The following is a 25,601-nucleotide window of genomic DNA, read 5'->3' as shown; positions in this document are numbered from 1 at the left end:
CAATTACGCAAGCAGAAGGTCCTACCTTCCACGGCACGCAAGAGGTGGAGACATCCCGGAGGAGAGAGAATCGTGCATACCACTTGTTTCTGTGTTTAGTAGTTGATTCTCCTCCACTCATTATTAGACCATGATCAAGGAGACTGGGGCTGAATAAGGCGACAAGTTGGCTACATCGTGCCTGCTTCCTATCAACCCTCCACCATTACCTAGATCATGTGTGCTCACGTTAACGAGTTGTGGACACTTCTTCTCTTTCGAAAGTCACATTTTAGCACAAAAAAATCGTCTGCTCTGTGACTGAAATTCGACATTGTATACCCGCTTTAATAGCAATGGGCCACTGAATGCCAACCGTATAGAAGAGTAAAGAAGAAATCTTTGTCAATCTAACAGTGTTAACTATAAACTGTTCAAATTATCAACCGTATTCCAGATAGAAAATAAACAATAGATGAAGATTTTGCAAGGTCAGCCATCTGTACCTTACTTAGCAGTATGTACTGTAACATGTGCACGCTATCAGAGACAGGCGAAGTGTAGACCAACATCAAAGTTCTGTATAAGCCCCGGTGTTTTCACTAAGGTCAGGTTTAACCTCCCTAAGGACTTGTCCCGCCTTGGGTGAACCCAAGTTTGTGTTGTTTGCAGTAGTTTTTATCGGCTCTTTCGACCTTGGCGGGTGAATTTTAACACGTGTTTTATTGATGGAGACCCTGACTGTAGCGCCGCACAGACACTGCAAAACACCTGCAGGTGGGATGAAAGAACCTGTAACTGTAACCATGCACCAGTCGCGGGAAATCCCACAGAAGGGTGGACAAGGGTGCACTGATGATGGTGGTGTCCTCACATGTCCGACATACTATTGATTAGCCCTTTTGAATAGCCTTCGTCTAGTTGGGTAGACCTATTTGTATGTTTATATACAATGTAACAAATGAAATGAAATCTGTGAAGAATAGAGCAGTAATTTATCCTTAGATTAAGTCACACCATGTCCAGTTAGGCAAATTAAAGTAAGGGTTGAATGCCGGTCGAAAAAAAAAAATGATGAAAGGAAAAGGTCTCGATTATTCCCACCAACCTCTGCTTGGAGAGTAGATCTATAGCTTAGAAATATATTTCAAATGAAAAACTTGTTTGCTTGCAAACATTTTAACTTCATTTCATAATATGCAAACCAAGTATGTTGTTTGCACGATGTGATTTCAGTATTGTAGCCATACAGGCTTTGCATGACGGGACATTGGCTACTTCTGTCCTTGTCTATTTTCTGTCTCTGTAACGAATCACTGAACGAACACTGCAACAATGAAACACCTGACTTTCATCCAACACATTGGAGATTGTTAAACTCTCAGTGACAGGACCGTGCGTAGAGCGAGCACCGCCGATATAAACATCGACACACTCTGAGCCGTAAAATCTGCAAAACTGCTTGCCAAGGTAAGCACGAGCGTGTCACAAATGTTTAAACCACAGTCCAACTGCCTGGAGCTGTACAAAGACTGACAACACCTTTGTTGTAGAACTGCATAAACACGGTAAAACATGACTTACATATGTAGCCATAATTCTTTCAAACGGCCAAGAAACACATTTCCTATTAATGAGAATGAGTAAGGCCACTGGTTGGACACAGATGTGTGGAAACCGACTTCGCAGAGTCTCCAAGGACAAGGTCGTCTAGAAGAAAAGTATCCTATTTGTCCTGGTCATCTATCCGCCCTCCGTTATAAAGTGATGGGGAATCGTCGTCTGGAGCCTAAAGTCACCTATGCGCTGAGACGACCGCCTAAAAGCGGGCGTCTAATTCCGCGCAAAGCAGAAAAACTTACCGAGGGCTGGGCGGGTGGGTCGCTTCAGGCTCCAGACGTGGTCGGAGGGCGGCCTGATGACTGACGAGATACCTCTAATCTGCATATTTATACAATGGATGGATCACGTGTCTAACATCCGGGCGAATAAGCGACCAGAATAAATAGTAGTTCAAAGTGTTCAGAACGCTTCCAAATAATCTGACTTTACTCGTGTGTTAGATTAGTTTTGTCTGATGCTAAAATCTATCTTTCTGTGCTTCGTTCATGTTACCCACACGTCCTTGACTTTCACCGAATGTGAATATTGTGGCGGCAATCACAATGCCCTTGTTCCAATAGACATGGAAAGAAATGTCGCCATGTTAGTGTCATGACCAAATAAGGGAAGTCCGTCAAACTATTTTTTTACAAATAAAAACTAACGCGTGTGTGACAGGTGCCCATCTTCTTCATCATAGTAATTGACTGTCGAATAATTCCTTAGCATCACACACACACCTAGTACCAAAAACACTTTTTCAGGGTATACCGATAAGTTTTCAGTGAAAACGAAATTTCCTCAGAAGCATCTTGTGAACTTGTGAACCGCCCCTTACTCATGAGAAGGTATGAGCCGTCAGTCTCGCAGAGCCCAATATCTAACAACACCCCCGTCTCTTGTATCGTCTACATTTCAACTAAGATAGTCCCAATAGTACCTTCCAACCTTTAACCACCACGTTTATCTTTAAATCAATCGTGACTTGTTCTCTGGGACAGGATCACTTTTTGATATTTGAGAGCTCACAATCGCGGAGGATGATAAGATTGGTTCAATATTTATTGGATATGATAACGGTACACGCACTCGGAACAAAAATAGATTATCTGTGATACACTATAGACATAGAGGGCGTACTTAATAAAGATTTGTTGCCAAAATTGCTAGAATAGGTTATAGGTGAGGAAATAATTGATATTGAAGACGTGGGCTCGATTCGCTAAATTATCCTCACAGGTACTGATTAGGTTCTGTTGCCTGGCAACAGAAAACAACAACCCTATGAGTTATGACTAACTGTAGTCTCTTCTTGTTATTGCGATTCTCAGGTTACGATCAAGTCTCCCGTAAGATCTGCCCAAATTTTAATGTACGTGATTTTAGAGAGCTTTTAAAGTCTTATTTTACAGTTACTACAGGAAATAGTTTTCTACAAAACTAATCTAGGCAAACGCGACCTTGGAACCAGATAGTCTACCCTTATAAATCTTATTCAGTCTTGTGTGCAGTTATAGAGAGATACCTGAGTATGACTTGTCTTCGCACATCTTACACTCGTTTTATACATCTTTTAAATGGCCCTACTTGTTTCTGTAACGTCTCGCCCAAGTTCACTCACTCACGCACTCACTCATCTCCACTTACTCCCGGGAGGAGCGTGGCGCCCCGACATACAGATCTCCAGTTCAAGTCAGGACACAATTATACCAAAATAATGCTACGGTGCCAACAGACGCCACGCGTTATTGGGACCTCAATAACTAATGACCTACCAATATTTGAACAAATCCATCGAATGTCTCTTGAGTTACAAACACTGACAGGAACAGTGCCCCCGTTGGAGGTCAATGACCCCCTTACGGAGCTAGCAAGAGAAATGGCGCACTGGATAAGAGAAAAGACTTACCGTATGCATCTGGGTGTTTTATGTCTACAATCTACCAAGGTGCTCTCACGTCAAGGCGTGGAATGAAGACAGATGGAGTGTGAAAAAAGAAATAACCTTGGAGACATTAATGAAGTTATCGCGCTCGTATATCGTCACCATGTGTTATTTGGGTGGTTTAACCAAAGTCGAACTGCTCGATTGAGACATCTTCTGTCACAAACGTGGCGTCTTGCGATTTTGGGGGGGAAGTTTGTCCGCAAGGGTCGACGCTGTGCCAAGTCATGAATGTGGCGGCCTGCTAGCGCTGAGTAGAGATTTTGCAATCTCAAAGCAGATGTTCGGGTTTTTACTTGTTTCTGAATTGCTAAAACCATTTCCACTTGACGGCGATTGCTGAGCGACCATTGCGCGACTTTTGTTGGAATTGTGTGACCATTGATTTCGTTGACGGTCAAAACCGACAATAGTATACATTGTATCATATAGTTGATTAGACTAGTGTTATGTATCACACTACTATTTTCTGCTCTTAGTCTTTGAGACTGTACAATGTAGTGTACATGTAATAATTAGCCTTCGGGCATGATTTTGCAAATTAAACAATTAGATATTATTGAGATATGATGCACGACGTAAAAGTCTGATTTAAAGGACAGCTAAACGTGCAAAATACACAACAAGTTGTTTTGGCAACTTTTGATGACGATGGTTTGTCTTCGGTTTGTGCGTTTATATATACTACAAAGGTTCAGTCTGTTAAACAAACAAGAAGACAAAATGGTGATACAACAGGACTGGTGACTAAGTCGGTCCCAAATTCTCCTGATCCACGCAGAATCGCCAGACAGGCGAGACGGAAATATCATGGCTGATCGGCCAGATAAGAATTACCAACCTTTTAAGTCCGGACCGTTTTGCTTGTTTGTAGTGCTTACAGAAAATGAATGTGCGACCTTTCGCTTTTAATGAAGTCTCTTAACTCTGTGTTTAGCCCGATTTAATTGCATACATAGCGGGGATACCGGGGGAAACTGTGTTGTTGGTAAGAGTCCAAACACAGATTACCGACAAGACGGGGTTTCTATAGCGGCGGTACCTATTGTTACTTCATGCAGTCTTGTCAAAATTCCTATTTAGTCTCCAAGCAGATGTTGGGTGGAAAGTCGTACTTTTTTAGGACTACGTTTTTGCTAAGTGAAGAAAAAACTCAATTGCAACGTGGTGCATTCTGAAGAATGGGACAGCCGGATACGGTCGCCCCTCCAGCATATGTATATTCAAAGCGAAGACTTACTGTCTTGTCTACGTGACTTTGTACACGTATCTACATAGCCTGGAGTGCAGTCTTGTTCGCTTTAGTCCGCTCCCGAAGGTCACTACCCGCCAACTTGCATTGGTTTCGCAATGTTTCCGAGCAGAAAATGTACGGATTTAAGTATTAGGCCGTCTAGTAGCATCTTCACTGAAAGCAGTAAGCAAGTACTAAGCTTTATCGCTGACGGCTTTAGACACTTCGAGAAAAATCCAACCATTGTACACACCTAACGCTCTCCGCAGTACTTTGTTTACGATCCTAATGTAACTTTTGTCGTCTGTACCCAGGAATAACAAGCACATTCCTCTCCGTGGCAACCTGAGCCAACTGTCTCACACACGGGCAGCGTTCCACCCCCAGCCGTTTGTTTGTACAACACGGCAAAGTGAAAGTCTCTTCCGTTCTGAAAGTTCTTGACGTGCATCTCCCGCGACACCTGTTAGTTCAACAACCCGGCCTGACAAGTTACATTCCAAGAATATTCGGTACGAGGAGTCATCGGGACTTTGGGGTCTGTAAATTAGTTTACGATTTGCTTGAACAATCTACGAGATTAGATATCAAATGCGATAAACGTGCCATACATACTATGTAATCTACAGTACAATGTTATTTTAGAACCGTTAAGATACTATATTAAGTTCGCGGGAATTTACTTTCGCAGTAGCGGAAAAATGGAGTGTTCGCCGTAGCTCATATTACGACTGTAGCCACATTTTACTAGTAGTACTATTATAATGGAAAATGTTCGCGGTGGTTTAAGTTCACGGTGAAGTGGCCACCGCGAGAACGCACAAACATAAAACCACCGCAAAGATTTCTGCATTTACAGTATCAATATTACATGTATGTATTTCTCTTCGCTTTAATTTTTTTTGGTACTGTAGCTTCTGTTATGTCTCTGTAAATGCATTCCATAGAAAATGAGCTGTGAGGATATACACTATTCACTCCCGGCCTCCGTCTCAACATCGCCTCAAAACTGTTTGCTTCTTTAACCTTCACGCGTTCTTTGTCCCAGAGTTAAGTGTTGTTAAACTCAAGACGTCTGGACGGAAGGAAGCCTGCACCTGTTGGGCAATACGTTTCTTTAAGGAGTGCCAAGTGCCAGGAAATATTTGGCGGAGTCTGTAAGCACGATCGAGCCCAAATAGTCTGTATTCTGTCGCACGTTCGAGTCGACTTGGCGGGAAAGCAAAGTGCATTTTTATCTGATCCAGTGTTGATCTAACACAACAGGACTGTAGGTTGACGGCTCCTGGAGTAAGCTGTAAAGCTGGTGCCCACACGTGCTCATAACCTATAAACTTGAGAAACTACAGGGGCTGCAGATTGCGTAACGTCCGTCTGCTATGGGTGCCATTAAAACGATATATGCCGTGTGGCGACCAAAACACCACATTACGTAATAGTCTTTTGTTTATCATCGACGACAACTACACCTAAATTCCGGCCCACGCGCCGGCACTATTTCTGCCAAGCAGTAGACTAAATATGCCATAAAGTTTGTCAATTTGCTCTGGTATTTCTTTTGTTTTCTAAATATTGTCTTAATCTGATTTGTGTTTTGACAACCGCCGCTAAACGTCTCATAGCTTGTTGAGTGCTAGCTGGTTAGTAGCCCGGCTGGTCACGCACATGTACGTCGTGTGATCATCACACAATCGCAAATTGAGGGCATCAATGGGACAGGTAAGCCGTGCATGTGTCTTACAAAATTCAGCTGTCTTGTTACAGAGAAGGCTGTTTAAGATTCTTGTGACGCGATGGGCTGTTGGATTTGTCACAACAAGCCTCTACTAGGCTCGGCGCATCGCAGGTCAAATAATAGAAATTGGACTAATAGAGGGAATATCATGCCGGCCAGAGGGTCGCGTACTGACTACTCTGGCCGGCCGACTCCCATAGCATACTATTCTACGAGTTTATTTTCTGCTATTTGACTAGCGATCCGCGGAGCCTGGTAGAGGCTATGTCACAGTGTGCCTGAAAATTCTACGACCGTCATGCGACGCGTACGACGACTGTGACCTCGCCGTGCGGCCGTCACCAGCTGTGCAAGTTTGTGTCCCGCCGCGACCACCTGTGCCTGAGACTGTGTAGGCGTACAGACGTCATATTTCCCCACGAGACTATTATGACAGACGTTTTATTTCCTGTCCCGTCAGATATCTGATGGATACGGGGACACGGCCGCCCACTTGTGACACTACGTGGTTTATCCAGGCTTTCCGTGTTGCTGAGGGGTGCGGAAACCAAGTCTAACCTACAAAAGGGGGCAATAGTCGATTTTCAATCGCAATTTTAATCTTGAATCGTGACTCTATAAGATTAGCATTGAAAGTGTGTCATGTCTTAAAGTAATCCATACGTTCTGGCTCATTCACTTCGAAATGCACGTGTTTCCAGTTTGAATCTGTTGCCATTCAAAGTAAGAGTCGCGAAAGGTGGATTGGTTGTGACGTAAGTGGGTCTCACACCTGCGGGAAGAACACTTTCTCCTCTTCACAGATCCGCATGTCGTTGGTCTTAAAAGATTGCGGTTGTCACTGCCAATTCTTCTCTTCATCTCTTTTTGGTCTCACAGATCTCATGTGTCAATGGTCAACAGGGAGACAGCCTAATAACTGCAGTCAACCCAAAGGGATTAACGTGGTGGTCAGATTAGTCAGGTGAGCTCTCACCACACAGATGTTTCGTGCCACTTCAATTACAGCAAAGCCTGTACAGGTGACCACCTCTATATACGGACCACCTGGCGAATGTGGACACTTTTGGTGGTCCCTTAGATAACTGTTCTCATTGCCAGAAGCGTTCAGGCTCCTGTCCATAGTGACCACCTACTCTACATAGACTGTACTATGACATCAACCACTAAAGCTTTGGTACTATGTGGCCCTAGGGCTTTAGAAACGGAGATGGGCTCCGCCCTATACACATTAGTGTGCTGTTACATCACCGACACAGAAAGGTTCTCCCATCCACCTACCCGTACTGCGTACGTTTAAGATCCCATCAGGGTAGGGCATGTTACTCTGATTACCAACAGGAAGGACTATGATGTAAGAAGAGGCGTGTTTCAGACAGAAGCCAAGACAACGCTCAAGACTTTATCAGCCCGAAGCTTGCATCCTTGGAGCTACACTTGTAAATCCCCACCTGATGGACCGTCACATAAAATACTAGTACAGTCGACCAAAGTCAACAAACCCAATACCCCCTCTGGTCAGCGTCATCCTGCCGGGCCCGCGGACATGACATTCTCGGAAATATTTACGACAACCTCTCCTTGGTCCATGATAGATCCGCGGATTAACCTTCCCACCTGGATGGCAGTTTATCTTCACACAGATGTGCGCTCCCTAGCTTGTTTGAAATTTGGTACATTTTACACATATTTGATAGTGGACCCTTTTCTCTTTTGGCCTTGATGTCCTTGATACTGCGCAGTCACATCCGTGGCGTAGGTCGTCGTACGAACTTGATGTAGATTTTTCAAAAACCGAGGTTATGACAGAACCATGAACCGACAGAGATCTTTTCCATCAAAAGCTGGATTTTGTGCGACACGTGCATGGCCATCCCCAAAGTGCCCACAGTTTGCAATCGCACGACTAACGTGCGACGATCGGGCGACGGATTTGCCCAGATTTTTGCAGATATAAACGCCCACTACTAGAATGACTCATTAAACGCCACACAGGGACGTTCAACAAAGTCTGTGCCATACATCTGCTTAATGACTATCCTGCTACTGTTCCTTGAGCAGAGTTTAGTCCCATGATGATACTCTCCAAGCAGAGGTTAGGCTCCGGCTGTTTTTTAACGTTTTCTTTTTAATTTTTAATTTTTTTTATCGGGCTTTCTATTTTGTCATTTTTCTTGAAGTACGCCAGTTAGGTTTTGACACACCAAGATGAAATACAAAATAGAAAGCCCGATAAAAACGACAGAAAAAACGTTAAAAAAAACAGACGGAGCCTTACCTCTGCTTGGAGAGTACCCTGATGAGACGTTTTTAGACTGACTTGCCCTCTCGCGATGGTTCATGCATGTCATGGGGTGCTCTAGTTCTGTCTCAATACTGGACCGCGTCTATGTGACATTACACTCCAATATGGGGCAAATCAACGGTCAGAGCTGTTGGTTTGGCGAGAGAAACTGTCTCATTCACCACGCAGAGACAGACAGAGGTTGGCAACTTGTGCTAAACTCGAACTGAACTGGACCTGTGAAATTAGCCTAGGTACCATCCTCCTCCGTGGTTGCCACTAGCTCTCACGTTTCCCTTGGTTACCGTAAGCTAGTGGCACTATGTAACTACGGCGGATGGTACCCATGCTAATCGCAGGGGACATACGAGAAGAAATCAGCGATCGCCTGACGAGTGAAATAGTCCGCACAAATTTCTGTCTTTAATTTTCATCAGCAATCAAACTACAAAACGTTATTCGCCAAAATACGTCCAGACTGTAAAGAAAAGTTTAGCCCCATGTTTTACTCTTAGTTTACCACTTAGCTTGTCTGAAGCAAAGTTTCAGTCTGACACCTGTCTAAACGTCATCTTGCTTTTATCGGCGGTATTGCTGTATGTAGTTCCTTTGATAAGCTGTCCGCTATCAGGTAATGAAAGGAACACGGCGACAATTAGTTTGTTTAGACGATCGTAAACTGCGGGAAATAAGGACATACACACACTACGGATATATCTGGGACAGTTAACGACGCGTTACAAATTCAAACCAAAAAAATTCTCACAAACTTAGATACAGCACAAGCTAGGTCTGATTTTTTAAAAGTCATGGATTGAAATGGGAAGACTGGTTCACAGTCTCGACTAAGAGATGGCGAATCATAGCTGCCCTCTGTCTGGCTTTGTACCACTTAAATCGGCTATACAGACTGACCCTCGGTTTGTCATGTAAATAAACAGTCGTGGCGGATGTAGGGGAATTGTTGAAAGAAACGTGCCTTCGCCTGTCAATATAGCTTTAAAATAGACCTGTCTTTTCCTCTTCTCGCAAAGACCAGTGGCGCGCGTTTTATGATACTCTAGCAGATACACACAGCGTGACTCAAGCTTGGTAGTGTTTATATCTCGAATCTTTGTCGTTACATATCACAAAGGTGAACAGAGAAAAACATGTGCCACACGTGTATCTGGAGTCACACATCTGGTTGGATAATGCGGCTTATATATAAGAGTATTATTAGGACTTTGAAATCACCAGGGACAATATATAGAAGCCTTGGAATCACCTGTTCACACAGAGTCTGAACATAGGCTCAGGACGGCCTCACGTCAAGGGCTGGCCAGATGTGCGGCATAGCTCACATGCCAAGTGTGTCTGGCAACCAGACTTCTCACGGACGAATAAGTTGGATATCACGTTTCGTAAACTCCCGACATTGGCATTGGTAGGGATTTCTAAAGCTCTCCCGAGAGACAGAAACCCATGTGTTCGCATAACGGGGAAGAAAACTGTCACATCCTCAAGCCATGTCGCATTTTCGTAAAAGCGACACCTTGCGGATGGCGTAGCCCTGCAGCTAATCACACTTTTTTCCCGTAAGGGCACCATTGTTCGTACACACCTGTCTTGGCTAAATGCAAGGTCATCTGAAGTGTGAAGCCTAACATGCGTAAATTATTCCTAGAAGAGAAGGCAACATTGTACTTCTTTTTTCCCGCCACATGTTGGCTGAGAATGTAGTATACACAGCTGGGTGGGTTCTAGTCGGACAATGTTTATAGGTAAACACAATAACTGTCGTCCGAAAGAGAGGAAATCTGGGTTGATGCGGCGGGAGTTCTCTTCGGACTTCGTTGTTGGAGATAGGAACGGGATTGATGGGCCAATGCACAGTGGGTCCGGGGGAGAAAAGCGTTTTAATACCTTGTCGTTACGTATTGATATCAGGCAAAAGTACACAGTAGCGAAACGAAACACAAAACAGATAACAAGATTGCGATATCTGTCAGTTACGAGCTAAGGAGTACACATCTCGTCAATATCGTTGTCAAGGAAACAAAAGGATATGTACGTGTAGCTGTTTGGGGCTTTTGATTACTCTCCAAGCAGAGGTTGGTTTAAAAAATCGTGACCTTTCCCTTTCATGCCTTTTTTTTCGATCGGCCGATGGTGGGAAGGCCAATCGAATAAAACGGATGAAAGGAAAATGTCGCGATTTTTCACACCAACCTCTCCTTGGAAAGTACCATATTCTGTCCTAGGCGATGAAAGCTATTTAGTAGAACAATGTCACGTGGCAATCTACCGTCAATTAGATAGCGGGAACAGTTCATCCATGTAATAGTTTATCTATTTGTGCGCTTAATCACGCAGAAAGACTTGATGCCTCAGTGGATCTCTAAAGATAGAAAAGATGGGGGAAATCGGTGGTATTCAGGGGACATGGGAGGGGGCAGGGGACACACATATGTACGACATGGCGATAAATTGCACAGTGATGGCTTCAAACAATGGTTTACTTGTAGTTGTAGCATGCCGTGAGTACACTGCTGCATACACAGGTATGTATTCCCATCCTTCTAATACTTCCCACGGTTAAGTCCGAGCATTTAGAACAATCAAAGTGGTTCTACGTACATTGGAACTACTGACAAGTCATTGATAAGATAAGATATTTTTCTACAGCAAATAGACTTTTTCTAACAAATCAGTGTCCATTGTGAGAAAATTGGTTTATCTGTCAAAGGACGTTATGCAAGATATGTCAAATATCTTTGACGGTTTTGAAACAGACAGTATCTTGATAACCAATGAATAGACGAAACTAAATGATAGACAAATCTTAATCCAATAAAACAGAAGTGCGGCTGCACCGAAAATCTTTGGAGTCCTTCAAATTGACTTCAGCCCCGCAAGCAATGAGTAGATACTTTTATGATCAAACCAGAAGACTATGATTTTGCCTACCTTGTAGGCAGGCTCGGTGCATCGGACTCCGGCGGTCGTTTTGTCCGCAGCCTTTCGCTAGTCCGCCCCAGTGAAGACTGCAGGATGGAGGGCGTTGGTGGTCCACTTCTCGTGGAAAATCTGTCGTCGACGCCGGAACAGCTCGCCGTGACAGGTGATACAGACGAGACGAATGTTTCCTAGCCTTGACGGGACCTTGCCGACTTCCCGCACGCTCCTTCAGGTAAGAGAAACAAACAGACCGGTACCCTCAGTCCTGCCCACACGGCAACTGTGCGCTCTGCGTGCCGAGAACACGGGGAGGCAGCTACAATAGTCTGACCTTTGACCTACAATTTAGGGCTCCCTGAGGATGTAAAAGGCGTGAGTTTGGCCGGCTGCATCTGGTTTCCATGGAAATGATCCCGATCTAGTCAAAATAATTCTTTATTCGCATCACCGTCCGTTTTAAGACAAGTAGGTTGTGACTGTTGGCTTTACTTTTCATGGTGTTTGCCAAGACTTTTCCCTTCTCTCTGAACATGTAGCGATCAGACGTTTTATCCATCAATTCTCTCCAAAAGTCAGACATAATATGCACACAGCGTGAAAGACCAGTGAACACGCCAAAAGTCTAAACCAGAAGGCACGCTATTGATATAGCCTGGCATAGTAGTAGGTTTTTAGAACGACAGAGGGTCGACTGATGTCTGGGTCTCAGCTGTGTATTACCAGAAAACTATCACATATCAGAAATATCAAACATAACTATCATTGGTGGATGGCCAAGAGTGGAGCCACAACACCTTACTTAGACTACATAATACTAGGAAGTATCCATGTACATTGTAGATGTTGGGTGGGCATATCGTTACATTTTCTAGAAGCGAGTGTTCCATTCCTCGCACAGCCGCCCTCTGTCAGATGTACATGTACGAAGCGGTATTGGTATCATGCATGATGTCCCCTCCAAACATCTGTTTGGAGATAAAACAGAGCGACAACGTCAGTGCCACCCCTCTATGTCGGACCTGACTGTGAAATATCTTTATTGTCCGTTTCTGACGTACTATACTAACTACACAGCAGTTGTGTTTCGGAGATTGCTCTACTTTTATGCTCAAAATTTCAAGCATGTTTGTGAAGATATGCTACCTGCGAATAACCGACCCAAGGAGTTTTTTCGAACCTCCTTGATCGATGGCAATTTAGGTCACTTGATGTCACTGTAACTCTAGCTACAGTACCGGTCAGTTTATCAAAACATCGTTTATAGTCTTGGCGCAATATTAGTTTGTCGTCCCAAGCCTTCATGTTAGCTTCTCACCACAAGACCAAACACTGAAACAAGCGGAGCAAACAGAAAACGCCACAACAGAGCACGACTAGCGCCCCTGTACAAGTAAATAGTGGCCTGTGATGTCTACAGTCCAGCGTGCTTGGGCTGAATGGAGAACGGTTCTCCCAGGAAACAGCGGAAATGTTCGGCAATGTAGCAGGGGTGTATTTGCTTTTTCTAGCAGCAATTTATTTATAGGACATGATGTGAAACCAGTGTTAACTGACCGGCGGACATAAGATTATCAATTCAGTCGCAGCTTCTTTAATACGGAGCAAGAGTATTGATTGGCTCGAGATGACGTAATCTCAATGAGTTTGGCACCCAAGAAAGAACGCCGTCAAGTGTCGATAAAAGAAAATGTTCTACAAGTACAAAGAGAGGTCGGTTCAGGATGAAGCCCTTTGCAGGGATGGGCCCTGTAAATATTAGGATCACACTCTCCTCCTACATTTCATTGCCATTGGTATTTGTATTGAAGTTCGCCTTCTATCGCGTAGGTTAAGAAAATGTCAGGTTGACTGTGTAACTATCAACAACCTGACATTCAACTTCACAGTGTGTATGGTAACTACATCGCTTATAGTAAACTTCACACGAGGGACTACTAGTACCACACTCAGCATTCGTCCCTGTACTATAGTTCACGCTTTGGTTTGAAGAGTCGTTACTTTGATCCCCTCTTACATATAGCCGACCATGGCCTAACAACCTTATACGGACAATGGTTGGGAGTTGGTCGTGAATTTGCCCCCCTAGTCCAAAAATTCTGACAAATCAAACTCGGGAAAGCAATGTTCTTCATTGTTGTGATTCTAGGCTGTTCCCAACCCGGCAGCACCGAATGATTGTTTTGGTAGTGGTCGGAAACAAAAGTGTTGGCGGGAAGGTCAAGTTCGAATTGTGTGGCAGGGGCTTTAGCCATTATTGCTTATCATGCAGAATGTGGTATATCTAAGACGAGTTGCAGCGATGGGACATTTAACAGGACCCCATCCCATGGGTAAATAGCCTCTCATTTCCCCTAAAACTGTGACATTTTAAGACGTCGCTTCTCAGCGTAACCACAGCAAAGGGATCAGTTCCCAACGCCTCACAGATAGGGAGCTTTCCAGTGGGACATGTTAAAACATTCGCAGGGAGGTCCATTTTCTTTGTGTCCATAACATATCTGTACTTACTGTAAGCGAGTTGAAGTTAGACTTAAACCATTGCCATGAGCTGACAGATGGAACCTGAATGGTGCTGCAGGTGGTTGTTAATCTCCAAGCAGATGCTAGAAGGGAATGACGTTTTCCGACTGCAGTGCTTTTTTATGACAAGAGTAAAGAGGGTTGTGTGTGTGTGTGGGGGGGGAGGTGGGTACTAAAAGACGTCGCAATCTGTCCTCCTATCCTCTACTTGGAGATTAGTAACCCTATGGAGAATCTCTGCAGCATGTGCGTATTACTGGTAGGGACTAGGTAAATACTAAACTGTCCCACAGTGACGTATCTGGGTCAACAGAAGCAGGGGACGTTGGTATCACAGGTGCACAGTCGACATGTCCCTCCGTCTGACGACAAGTCAATATTTGTAAAGCAGATGAAAACATCTTCATCTGCGTCAGTCGCACTGTGGTTCAACGACCTTTTTCGAGGGGGGGGGGGGGGCTATGTGATGGAAACTCACAGTAGGGCTCTATAGTTGGCGGGCGTGATCAGGGGTGCCTAAGCATTTGCACGAACCCTTTTTTGCATGAAATTCGTACGAATATTATGTGATACACACGATCGAATCACTTTGCGAAAACGCACGAATCTTATGAAATTCTCACGAATCACTATGTGATACACACGAACCCTATGAGATTTGTACGAACCTTATGCAAGACGGCGGCCAGGAGAAGGCGTGATTTTGAGCGTTTCTACCCGTGATATATATATTTCAAGGCATGAAATGGACATTTACCACCACGAAGACATCTTTGATAGCCTGTGAACTACTGTTTTGCTTCATTTCAGCCTCGTACATCGTATTTTTCGTCGCTGAAGATCGAAGCCGCAATCTTCAAAATCCCGCTCCGTCTGTCACGTGACCCAGGCAGTGGTTGGGCAATTTCGCATAAGGTTCGTACAAATCTCATAAGATTCATGCGTATAGGGATTCGTGCGAACTTCATAAGATTCGTGCGTTTTCGCATAGTGATTCGTGCGTATCACATGATATTCGTACGAATTTCATAGGGTTCGTGCAAATAGTGATTTCCAGTGCAGAATAAGACCCTGCATATATTGATAAAGATCATCACAATTCCATGGCTATTCCTGACAAGACTGTGTATTTCACGCTGAAGGATTCTCCGTTGAATGGATCGGAAAAAAACTCCAATAAGATAGAATATATCTTCTATATATAATACAGTTGTATATCTTTCAAAATTTTACTGCGAAAATGACACCAGCAACATTTTCTATTGTTGTATTGCATTGTATTTATTTCCTCGTAAGTCTATGCTCACATAAGTATTGATGAATCTTCATATTTACGTGGTAGAATATCTCGGCAATCACTCTTTAGATACAAATTTTTAGGTATCAGCCTTATATGACATTTTAACTAGGGGGATCAGCTCTAATACATATGGTACCTCTGCTTTCTAGCCTATACCAGACTCCATATATAAGTGCAAAAAGTATAAATTGGCCAAATAGACTAAATACTATATATGCTAGGGGAGTAAGCCAGCCATATATAATAGTTTAAAACTTATGACGTCTAATAGAAACTACCCGTCGGTTCACGAGGAGGGCAAGGAGCTATTAGGAACCAGTAGCTCCCCTGTCAGACGTCCACTTCCGGACTGCCTTCTTCTGTTTCTATCGGGAGACTGAACTTCTTGTACGGGAAAACAAACTATGGGTGGAACAACAACTAGGCCTGTAACTCTAGCTACAGGTATCGGTGGGAGTGACTTAACTCACCCGATAAAGGCACACACAGATGTACACCATGTACCCATAATATTCGTTGCACGATCTATGTGTGTAGACCGTATAAATGGCTAGCTTTATATCTTATCCGAAATCAAGTTAATCTTTGACCCAATCTTCTCAACATAAATCCATCACTGGTAATGGATAACAGATTTTTTTTCGATTCATGAACCAAATCGTAGTAATAATTCATCACTTGTTCTTTGCTCTACAGTACTTAATCATACTTAATCGTTTACTTTTTTTACGTCTTTACTTGATGTATTACATGTACCATGTGGAATATAACATAGTTTTCGAATTCTATACATTTTCCGCTAAATAAATCTATATTGCACGCTACTTCCCATCAATGTCAAAGGTCACCATAGATACTGAGTTTCATCATCTCAATCCACTGATATTCACTTGACCTTCCTTTCTCGTACAAGATTAATAGAAAAGCGCCGTCTACCGAGTCGTGTACGGTCATGCAGGAGTACCCAGCAGACTCGGTCCACAGCGTCTTCAGCCCAGGCCACGTCGTCCCGTTATTAAGGCTCCAGCGGAGTTTGAAATCTTCACCTGAAAAGAAGATGAAAGTACATACATACGTCTTAAAGGCGTCAGTGGAACAAAGGCATAAGAGTAAGAAAAGACAACATTTGAACGCAAGGTAAATTTTGCATCACTGCATGTACAGTAGAGGCCGTTTTTTTTTTTGCACAGCCTATTCGCCAGCGTATTTCGTGGTGCAATTATGCGAAGTTATCCAGCTGTACCGCACCGGTTTGGGATTTTGGGATTCCGTGCAGTTAACAGAAAAGTTTGCGTTAATCCGCTGTGCAATTAACTGGCTTCTACTGTACTTGCTTTGGGCGGTAAGCAATGATCAGCGATGCTTCGACAATACTTCTATCCACGGATAGGGGGCGCGTCTCACCATAGACGACTAAGTTTCGACGCTCAAAAGAAACGCATGCAGCATATACAAATAAACTAGTATCATATCATATCAGATTTTACACTCAGATTCATACTGTCAAACATCTGAATAAAGACAACATAGCCATAGGCATTCTGACCACCTTTCTATGGCCCCCTTAGACTATTTTTCCGACTGACCCAAGTATAACAGGTTGTAAGATGTCCCTAGAGGGGTCACTGACAGTGACAGTGACTGTCACACTCAGCAAATTTTGAAATTAACGAGAAAAAAAAGGACGCTGGCTAGAGCCCTGGTCAGTGTAGAAATGTTTGACTGTATCATCAGAACATTCGTCGGCCTTACGTTTGGTTGAGCTTGCTGGATTTGCGAAGAACAGCACGCCTCTGTGATACAGCATGCTGGCGTGGACGCCTGAGTCCACCAGGGTGTCGTCCATGTAGAGGTCGTCCAGCGGGAAGGTCTCCCCTCCATCCCTACTGCGCATGACCACGCGGCAGCGGCAGTGGTAGTGCAGCTGATTGCGCATGTTCACCATCAGGGACCCGTCTGGGAGTTCTACTAGCTATGACAGAGATAAACAAATAAACATACAAATAGATAAACATACATTCCGATCTGAAATTCTCTGGATGCCGGTTTGTTTCGGATTTGTCATGATGGATACTTGCGATCTAATGAGTATTCCAGCAATAAGCTTCAATGTCGTGACTAACAGACTAAAAAGGTTGTTGTCCATCTTGTCTCGTCTATGACATTCGACAAGTGTGGTGGGTTATTTTACGTGCTCGAGGTTTGGCCTTCCCCAAACAGGGGACCTCTATTTGACGTCTTATACGAGCGACGTCCCTGCACGGGTTACTAATTTTTACCTGAGGGTGATGGGATGGGATTCTTGAAAAGCACCTTTCCCATGTGCACAACGTCGGAACATATCAGGGAACTTTAACCCAGGACCTTTGGGCTTTGAGCCAATACCCTACCGTTACGCGACGCGAAGCCACGTAATTGTAACGTAATATTAATAATTCATGCAGTGTTTTAGAACAGACAAGAAATGAAGGCATCTTAGCTGACCTGGCTTTCATTTGGGTTAAAGTCTCCGTCTACTTTTTTCCTGCCGAACGGTATGCTCTTCACACTCCCCGCCATGCGCCACGTGGTGCCGCTGTCGTCACTCACCACACAGAACACGCCGTCGGACAGGTGGTCTCCGTGCCCGCACGTGATCAGACGGCCTTTGTAGGGAGGTAGCTTCTTCTGTAAAACTCAAAGTAGACAGAGGGATAGTCAGTTTATAGCTTTAATCTCCAAGGTACAGGATATTATGTTAGGTACTGGGGAGTGTCGGAAAAGCCTTTATTTCAGGTTTTAGTAGGAGAGTAATTAAATCAAAGTTTCAGCCCTAGACCTAACGGTAGTTCTTACGCCAGTGGTTTTGTTTACGTACAGCGAAAAATAACGTTTAGTTAGAGAAAATAGTCCAACAATACTGCTCCAACATTCGCATAACACCCTGAGGACGTACAATAGGGACAATAAAAGTGCATCGAGATTTGAGGCTCACCTGTATACCTAGTCCTGGCCCCGTGACAAACTTAGTGGCGCCGCCGACCACACCGGTCATGTTCCGCGGCTTGTTCCACGTCAACCCGTCATCCGTGCTGTTCATTAGGTAGGGCGCTGACCTGGTGGCAAATAATAATGGAAAGGAAATAGTATTTGAGGCAATAACTTGAACAAGGCAATTTTTGAATGGATGAATGAATCGTAGATGAAATGCTAGGCTCCGTCATGCGTAGGCTTACGTCACATTTCCAAACCGGAGCCCGACCGTCGCGGCTTTCGGGAACGAAAACTATGATACAAAAGACACCAAACTACACAAGACGTAAAGAGAATAATCGTGACTCGTGGGCATTATTCGTTTATTTCTACGTAAACATTTCTATTTTTCGTTTCCACAAACAGCCCGGTCGGGCCCCGGTTTGGAAATGTGACGCCTAACTGAACCTTAATCCCTGAGAGGTTGAACGTTGAACGTCAATGCTAGCATGCTTTGACTTTCTCTAGTTTTTCTACGAAAGACATCAACTTTTTACCAGTCCTTAGCTGTGTGTGTTATTAAGTACTGTACCTTTCACAATAATGCTGTGACTCCAAACAGTGCTCGAACCACAGGAAGATGACCCCCGTGACGTTATCGACGATGACCGAGCCCAGATTCACGCCTAGTTTGAATTGTCCGTCAGTCAGGAGTGTGACAGCAGGAGACCACACGGAGCCTACAGGTGACACCAGAACGATTGAACGATTCGGTGGGTTACTTCAAAAAGTTTCGAAGTTCTCAGATTTGTCATCTTTTTCATTGTAGATTAAAAGACATACAAGGAAATAAACCAACAACTTGGAGAGCATTCATGATCAATGGTATCTAAATGGAGAATGCTATGAAAGAAAAACAGTTAGATGCCTAAAACCTAATTCAAAGATCAGTGTGAATTCAGAAAATACTTTCTGTAAGAGTGAAGTACTAGTAACAAGAATCGTGCTATTTCATTATACCAAGGTCTGTTGATCGCCTGATTTCGACAACTTTTGACCCAGTATCTCCTGAGTTGTACTTCCGTCCCTCGGCAATAGCGATAAGAGCGCTCCCTGGCGTCTGCGCGATGACAGGGATACGGTAGGTGTACTGCTTGGACTCCCACAGCAGCTCCTGCTGCACAACCAGCGGGTTAACCTGCATCAGGGGGCAAAATCATCAAATCGGCATACAGGTCGAGAAAGGAGGGGAATTCAATGACAGAAGGAGTGAAAGTCACTATATCACAAAGTTATCTCATACCAAATGTCTAAAGACGGAACCTAGGTTTGCAACTTGGTCATTTGTGTCTGTATCTAAAAACGTCATACAGTTGGCATAACCGCCATTCAGCGTAATGGTATATAAAACACCCATTGCACACTGGGTTATTTTAATGCTTTAGTGTCATGAGTCTGTTTGTCCGGTTTGTTTTCCTATGTCCTTTTTGCCGGTGTTGCATGACGATAAGATTGTTGTATCTAGGTCATGCAGGTCAGGACTGTATTTCTATCGCCGGCAAATATAGTCAACCCGTAATTGTTGTCAATTTTACCTATAATAGACTTAGCCAATCCATATAAAGGGAACAAGTAACAAGGTACAGGGCACAATCCAATCCTAATGTTTTGTCCCAATTCATACTACACAGAATATTTGATTGATAAAAATATGTGAAGAAGACGAGTAAGATCGTGAAAGTTTTAATCAAATTGACGTGTGTCTTTTGGTTTTTGTAAGCAATACTACGTACGTTTGCCTGTATATGATAGTGGGTGATAAAGGTGTACACAGGGATTATCTCCGCTACGTTTATTCCCACAAAACTCGTTTTCAACAACCTTCTGTGGGAATAAACTTAGCATGTTGTTGTACCAGGCTATAACTGAAGTACTCTGACTGAGGGAATACTTCGATCAATGGTCTTTGACACAACACTCTGTGAAGGATAATGATCAAATTTAAAAAGACCTGCTCTTGTGTAAAGCCCTTGAAATGGTGTGTAACGTAGCATTTAGTGCGAGAAATCTGAAGGCCGTCAGGGCGTCGGTGTTATAAGGACACAATGAAAGAACAGACATGTTGCCTTGGGGAAGACCAAAGTTAAACAGAAAACGTTTACATGGTTTAGATATTTGAACTTAGTTGGTAAACCTACCTTGGGTTGGCATTCCACCCGCAGGATCGCACACGTTAGCGACGCAAAGACGAAGACAGTGGACAATGCGACAGAGCGTGCCATCTCGTCAAAATAAACTAACCTAACCTTTCACCTTTGACAGGTGGGGCAGGTGGATTAAGGCTGGTTCACTGCACTTACAAAAAGGTGCCAGCAGTGTGACGAAGTTGCTGTATTTCTCGTATACTCATGTTGTCTCTCTCTGCTTTTACCAAAACACAATCTTTCGAATCCACCAAATACCATGAGATGGCCTAGAATGATAGCTGTTTTTACTTCTTGGATTACAGTTTTATCAATAATGTGGAACATTCCAACCGAACAATGAGTAATACGTCACAACAAAGGACGACCGCTCGGTGCCAGTTCATCCCAGTACACTATGAATGAAACCTCGGCCCGGAGACGTCCAGGATGTGGTTCATGACTTCCGTCCTGGCTGTTCTGCTGCTCACATTGCAGGCAGTGTCCCCCAAGGTGAGGAAAGTCCTTGTTTTTCGGCGAGTATCTAGTAGAGCAATTACGTGTTTGTGTCAAGTTATTGTTCCAAGACAGTGGGCACTGTTTACATGTGGACGATCATTTTTACGGGCCAGTAGCAGTTCTCGGATACCAGTATCATTCCCCTATTTCCTACGCCGCTAGCCATGCAAATATTCTTGTGTAGATATCACAGTAGATTGACAGGTTAATGAATATACTGCTAAATAGGTTGATTGATTGATTGGTTGATTGATTGGTACTCAATAGGTATCCCCAAAGGTAGTGAACCAAACGGTGCTGTGGAGGAGCGGTAGGGAGGGGGAGGTGCACCTATACCGGACCCCCCTCCTCACCTACACCCCCCAGGGGAACCTCTTAGCCCTCAATGGAGCCAGGAAGTATGCCTCCGCCGATATGGGGCCCAAGTTCATTGCCGTCAGAAGGTCTACAGACAAAGGTAAGGTAAAAAAGCTTGTTTTTGAAAACCAAGAAACATTTTAAGAGTTGCGGTACATGTATGTAGAGGAAGAGATGTAAAATCCTGTATAGAATTAGAAAGGTAAATGAGATGTAGGCACAATAAAGAGTTACATCATCGTTTGGCCATTCTGTAATTTCAGTGTACACTTGCCATAGGGAAAAAGAGTCGAAAAGCAAGCAAATTGCTTTTTTTTGTTTTAATCTGGAAAGTTACCGATTTTCATTTAACGTTAGGTTTGTACCGCTTTGATTTATCACAAAAAACTACGATGCATACACACGTATGGTCCAAAACTCACCTGCCTCTCTGCATCTTGTAATCAAAACCCGCCATTCTTTTTACAAACGGAATTTGTTTCTTCCAGGCTTGTCTTGGTCCCCTACTGCCTTTGTTGTTGATGATGGCGAGGGGCATGTCGGTCTGAACGTGGGCAGCGTCATCGTGGATAACGTAACCGCCACCATCTTCGTCATGTTCGTGTACTGTGAGAACTGTAAACAAAGGTCTCTGCTCCTGATCAACAGCACGGATGATGGACAGACCTGGGGCGAACCCAGGAACATTACGTCATTGGTAGGGTCGGACATGGTCACACATCCCAGCCCTGGCTTCGGTATTCAGGTAGGAGATTGTGTTTTTTCACCTTTGCCACAAGCTTGTGCTTTTTTCGGTGTGTGTCTGTGGACTCGATAACTCGAGAATGTAAAGGTGTTGATATTTAGCATGTAGACATGTAGGTAGATTTAGGGCCGCCTACTGGCTTGTCGAGGTACTGTAGAGGGACTTCGATTCCATTTTTTAAACATTGTTTTTATCTGAAGATGAACCTGCGTTCAAACAAAGCAGGAGTGCAATGTGTCAAAATGATTTTTCTCCACAGATACTAAAGAATGGTTGAAACTTGCATAACAGGTGTCACCTTGTTCGATTTCACTTGATGAATTGCTAACCGCTAAAAAAGAAATATTTTCAAACGTCAATGCAGAAAAAAGTTGGTCCGGCAAAAGGCAGATTGGTCGTTTGCGGGCACGGAATGCCGGGAGGGGCGGGGTCGCTACTGTTGCTAAGCGACGACCATGGCGTCACGTGGAGGGGCGGGGCTTTCGTGTCGGCCATTCCTTTCCACGCACATGACTCAGAGTTCCATCCTGATGAATGCCAGGTTAGTTGTACTATGAACGTCTAATCTCCAAGTAGATGTTGGGAGAATGCATAGGGATGTTCTATGTTAGCTTAAAAAGCGCTTTGAAAGCCTGACGTCGAAAAAGCTCGAGAACATCACGGTTTCCGCCCAATTTCTGCTTGGATATCATATTTTTGATATGAAATTCATACCACTTGTTGTCATTTTACAAGTCACAAAAAAATAGTTCTCAAAAGTATCGTGGGTGGAGTGTAAACATTACGGTGCATTTTGCTAATTCCTGTCATCTTGACTTTCCCGTGTGTTTCTGTCTCTTCTTCCTGGTCCCTGGAGATAAACCTTATCTCTTCCTCCACACAGCCTGTAGAACTCCCGGACGGAACCATCCACGTCATCCTCCGTAACCATGGACGCTATCGCTGCCACTGTAAGATGGTCATGCGTAGTTACGATGGCGGGGAGACCCTGTCCTACCGTACCATGTACTTCGACGACACCCTGATCGAACCGCGCATTGCGTCAGGACTGTGGTATAGCCACGGCGTCATGTACTACACAGGGCCGGACAGTAAAACACACCGTGAGTACGGACCACGTTTCTTTCAACCGCCAGGCATCCTTTCTACTGATACATGTAATATATTAAGGAGTATTTTTATTCAATAGCATCAAAAAGGCATGCGCAGCCAACATACATTTGAGGTGTCGACAATTCACAGGTCACAAACGAAACACAGGTGTTAAACAAGACGATTGACAACAATATCAATGTACACATTCTATAACATATGACAGGTGAACTGACGTTGTGAAATCGGATTTGTACATATTTCGTCTTTGCAAACAAAGTATGACAACAATATATAGTAATTGAAAGCCGATGAAGATAAATCTTAGACAACAGACCCTGGTAAACTGTTCGTAAAACTGATAAATATGAGAGGAAAATTATCATTTTGAATTGAAACAAATGTAACCCCATCACTACTAGTGTTAAGTGTAAGCAAAAGATTAAAGTTGCTAATAGAATTGGTCAGATAACCCTGTAAATGTTGCAGGTGAGAAGATGACGTTACGGTGGAGCTACAGTAACGGCACATCGTGGGACGGTTCATTACGTGTGTGGGGAAGGAAGCAGGGTACTCCACCATGACCATGTTACCTCAGGACAGAACGCACCTGTACATACTGTACGAGAGAGGGGAGAAATCGTCCACGGAGGAGATAGCGCTGGCTGTAGTGCAATTGTAGGGGAGAGACCATCTACGGAGGAGATAGCACTGGCTATAGCGTAGCTATATATAGAAGACGCTGCACATTCAAGATATAGCACTGAATATATTGCACACCTGTATGGCTGTATGGGAGATCGAGATAACATACACGCAGGGGATATGGCTGGCTATAGTAAACCTTTAACTGAGAGCTAACATTCACAAAGGAGATAGTGCTTGCTATAGTGCAACTGAAGGGGAGAGACAAGCCCACACAGGACAAAGCGGTTGCTACAGCGCAGGAGAGGGACAAAGCACAGGAGATAGCGCTTGCTTGCAATAGCACCACTTCACGTAAGGTAGGGATGAAGTCCACACACGAGATAGTGCTTGCTGTAGAACCACTATAGGCGGAGCACATATAGAAGATTTGAAAAGGCAAAGATTTCACGTCCAACAATTGAGCCGACACGAATGGTGGGAGATCAACCGAGTGCTACATTGATGATGGGCAATTTGTCGAAAGCCAAGTCCTCATCTCGTAGTAAGACGAAGGGTTGGACAAATGTGAAGTTTGTGGACAAGAATTGTTTTAGCAGACTTCTGTCCATACAGCTGTTAACTGTCGGTAAGTTAAAATGCTGTTAAGAGCTAATTGCATCAAAATGTACCTGCCAGTTAGGGGCAGTGGACTGTCAAAAACGTCGCCATCATTCACCCTAACATCTGCTTGGAGATTAGGAGATTAGCTAGGGAGATAATATACCACTGGCCTAGATAAAGGTATATTAGAATATTATTATATAAACTTCTTCACGAGACCACTAACACGACACCGGATAGAAGACCACGCATTATATCTGTAAAAATCTGATAAAAATCATTTCGATTATCGGATGTGGAGTCAACTGTTCAAATCAGAGCATTGCACATGTACAAAATACACATTGTTATTAAACTTGTCCGCTTTATGCTTATTTCTTGCTATGTATGTCCATTGTTCGAAAAGAGAAGTTATTTGCGAGTTCGTTCTGTGAAGCCCGTAATTATGATCCCTTGACGTACTAGCTTAAACATATGCATGACCTATCGGTATAATTTGAAAAGTAGTCGAACAGGAAGTAGGCACACTTTGGTGTGGCACATCGACAGTACAGCACGGGCTAGATTACGCACGGACGTGACCAGGAAAACTTACCGTCCTTCACTGAGTCAACAACTATTCATCTTTCGTAAGGTACGTATGAGAGCATTAGTCTTGCAACATAGACAGAACTATGACATGACTTGACATAAGATTCAAGTCCACGAGGCACGCCTCGGGATTTGCTTGGCGGTAAATAGCAGCATTATTTGGATATCTTTACACGGTATTGATCAAATATAGGTATGATAGTCAATATGTGTTGGTAGTTAGCATAATTCAGTCCACAGTTAACAGTGTTCTAAGTTCTAACAGAATTAATTCTGATTAAATGTATCGAATTTTCGACTGTCCATGTGATAGTTCAGATTCTGACTTCGGAAGAAGGCCTTATACCCCCCTCACATGTAACGAAAATCCTTCGG

General features: G+C 43.7%; 4 protein-coding genes across 5 annotated transcripts in view; 2 read left to right on the top strand and 2 right to left on the bottom strand.

Annotated features, from left to right (window-relative positions):
• The window catches only part of LOC118421312 (tenascin-X-like), a 106,419-nt gene extending 94,412 nt beyond the window's left edge, over positions 1-12,007 (bottom strand). The window contains exon 1 of the mRNA XM_035828548.1: positions 11,729-12,007. The gene's annotated coding sequence lies outside the window, so the exon portion shown is untranslated. The remainder of the gene's footprint in view (positions 1-11,728) is intronic.
• Positions 12,008-15,505: 3,498 nt separating this feature from the next.
• On the bottom strand, positions 15,506-20,836 carry LOC118421336 (sialidase-1-like). The gene is made up of 7 exons (XM_035828587.1): positions 20,690-20,836; positions 19,512-19,689; positions 19,084-19,231; positions 18,514-18,634; positions 18,024-18,206; positions 17,292-17,511; positions 15,506-16,585 (listed from the first exon to the last, which is right to left on the bottom strand). The coding sequence occupies exons 1-7, from the start codon at positions 20,771-20,773 to the stop codon at positions 16,377-16,379; spliced, it is 1,143 nt and encodes a 380-aa protein (XP_035684480.1). The 5' UTR covers positions 20,774-20,836; the 3' UTR covers positions 15,506-16,376.
• A 181-nt stretch (positions 20,837-21,017) lies between these two features.
• Positions 21,018-24,991, top strand: LOC118421338 (sialidase-1-like). Of its 2 annotated transcripts, XM_035828590.1 has the most exons (6): positions 21,025-21,187; positions 21,461-21,650; positions 22,039-22,295; positions 22,660-22,836; positions 23,179-23,398; positions 23,877-24,991. In XM_035828590.1, the coding sequence occupies exons 1-6, from the start codon at positions 21,125-21,127 to the stop codon at positions 23,969-23,971; spliced, it is 1,002 nt and encodes a 333-aa protein (XP_035684483.1). In that variant the 5' UTR covers positions 21,025-21,124; the 3' UTR covers positions 23,972-24,991. The 2 variants fall into 2 exon arrangements, with proteins under 2 accessions (XP_035684484.1, XP_035684483.1); XM_035828591.1 differs by lacking the exon at positions 22,660-22,836 and having other exon boundaries at positions 21,018-21,187.
• Positions 24,992-25,119: 128 nt separating this feature from the next.
• LOC118421337 overlaps positions 25,120-25,601 on the top strand; it is a 3,009-nt gene continuing 2,527 nt past the window's right edge. Inside the window, exon 1 of the mRNA XM_035828588.1 lies at positions 25,120-25,269. The gene's annotated coding sequence lies outside the window, so the exon portion shown is untranslated. The remainder of the gene's footprint in view (positions 25,270-25,601) is intronic.

The sequence above is a fragment of the Branchiostoma floridae genome, chromosome 8 (assembly GCF_000003815.2).
Source record: "Branchiostoma floridae strain S238N-H82 chromosome 8, Bfl_VNyyK, whole genome shotgun sequence".
Lineage (NCBI taxonomy): Eukaryota > Metazoa > Chordata > Leptocardii > Amphioxiformes > Branchiostomatidae > Branchiostoma > Branchiostoma floridae.
The sequence above is the reverse complement of the archived record's forward strand: the minus strand, read 5'-3'. Positions and strand labels throughout refer to the sequence as shown.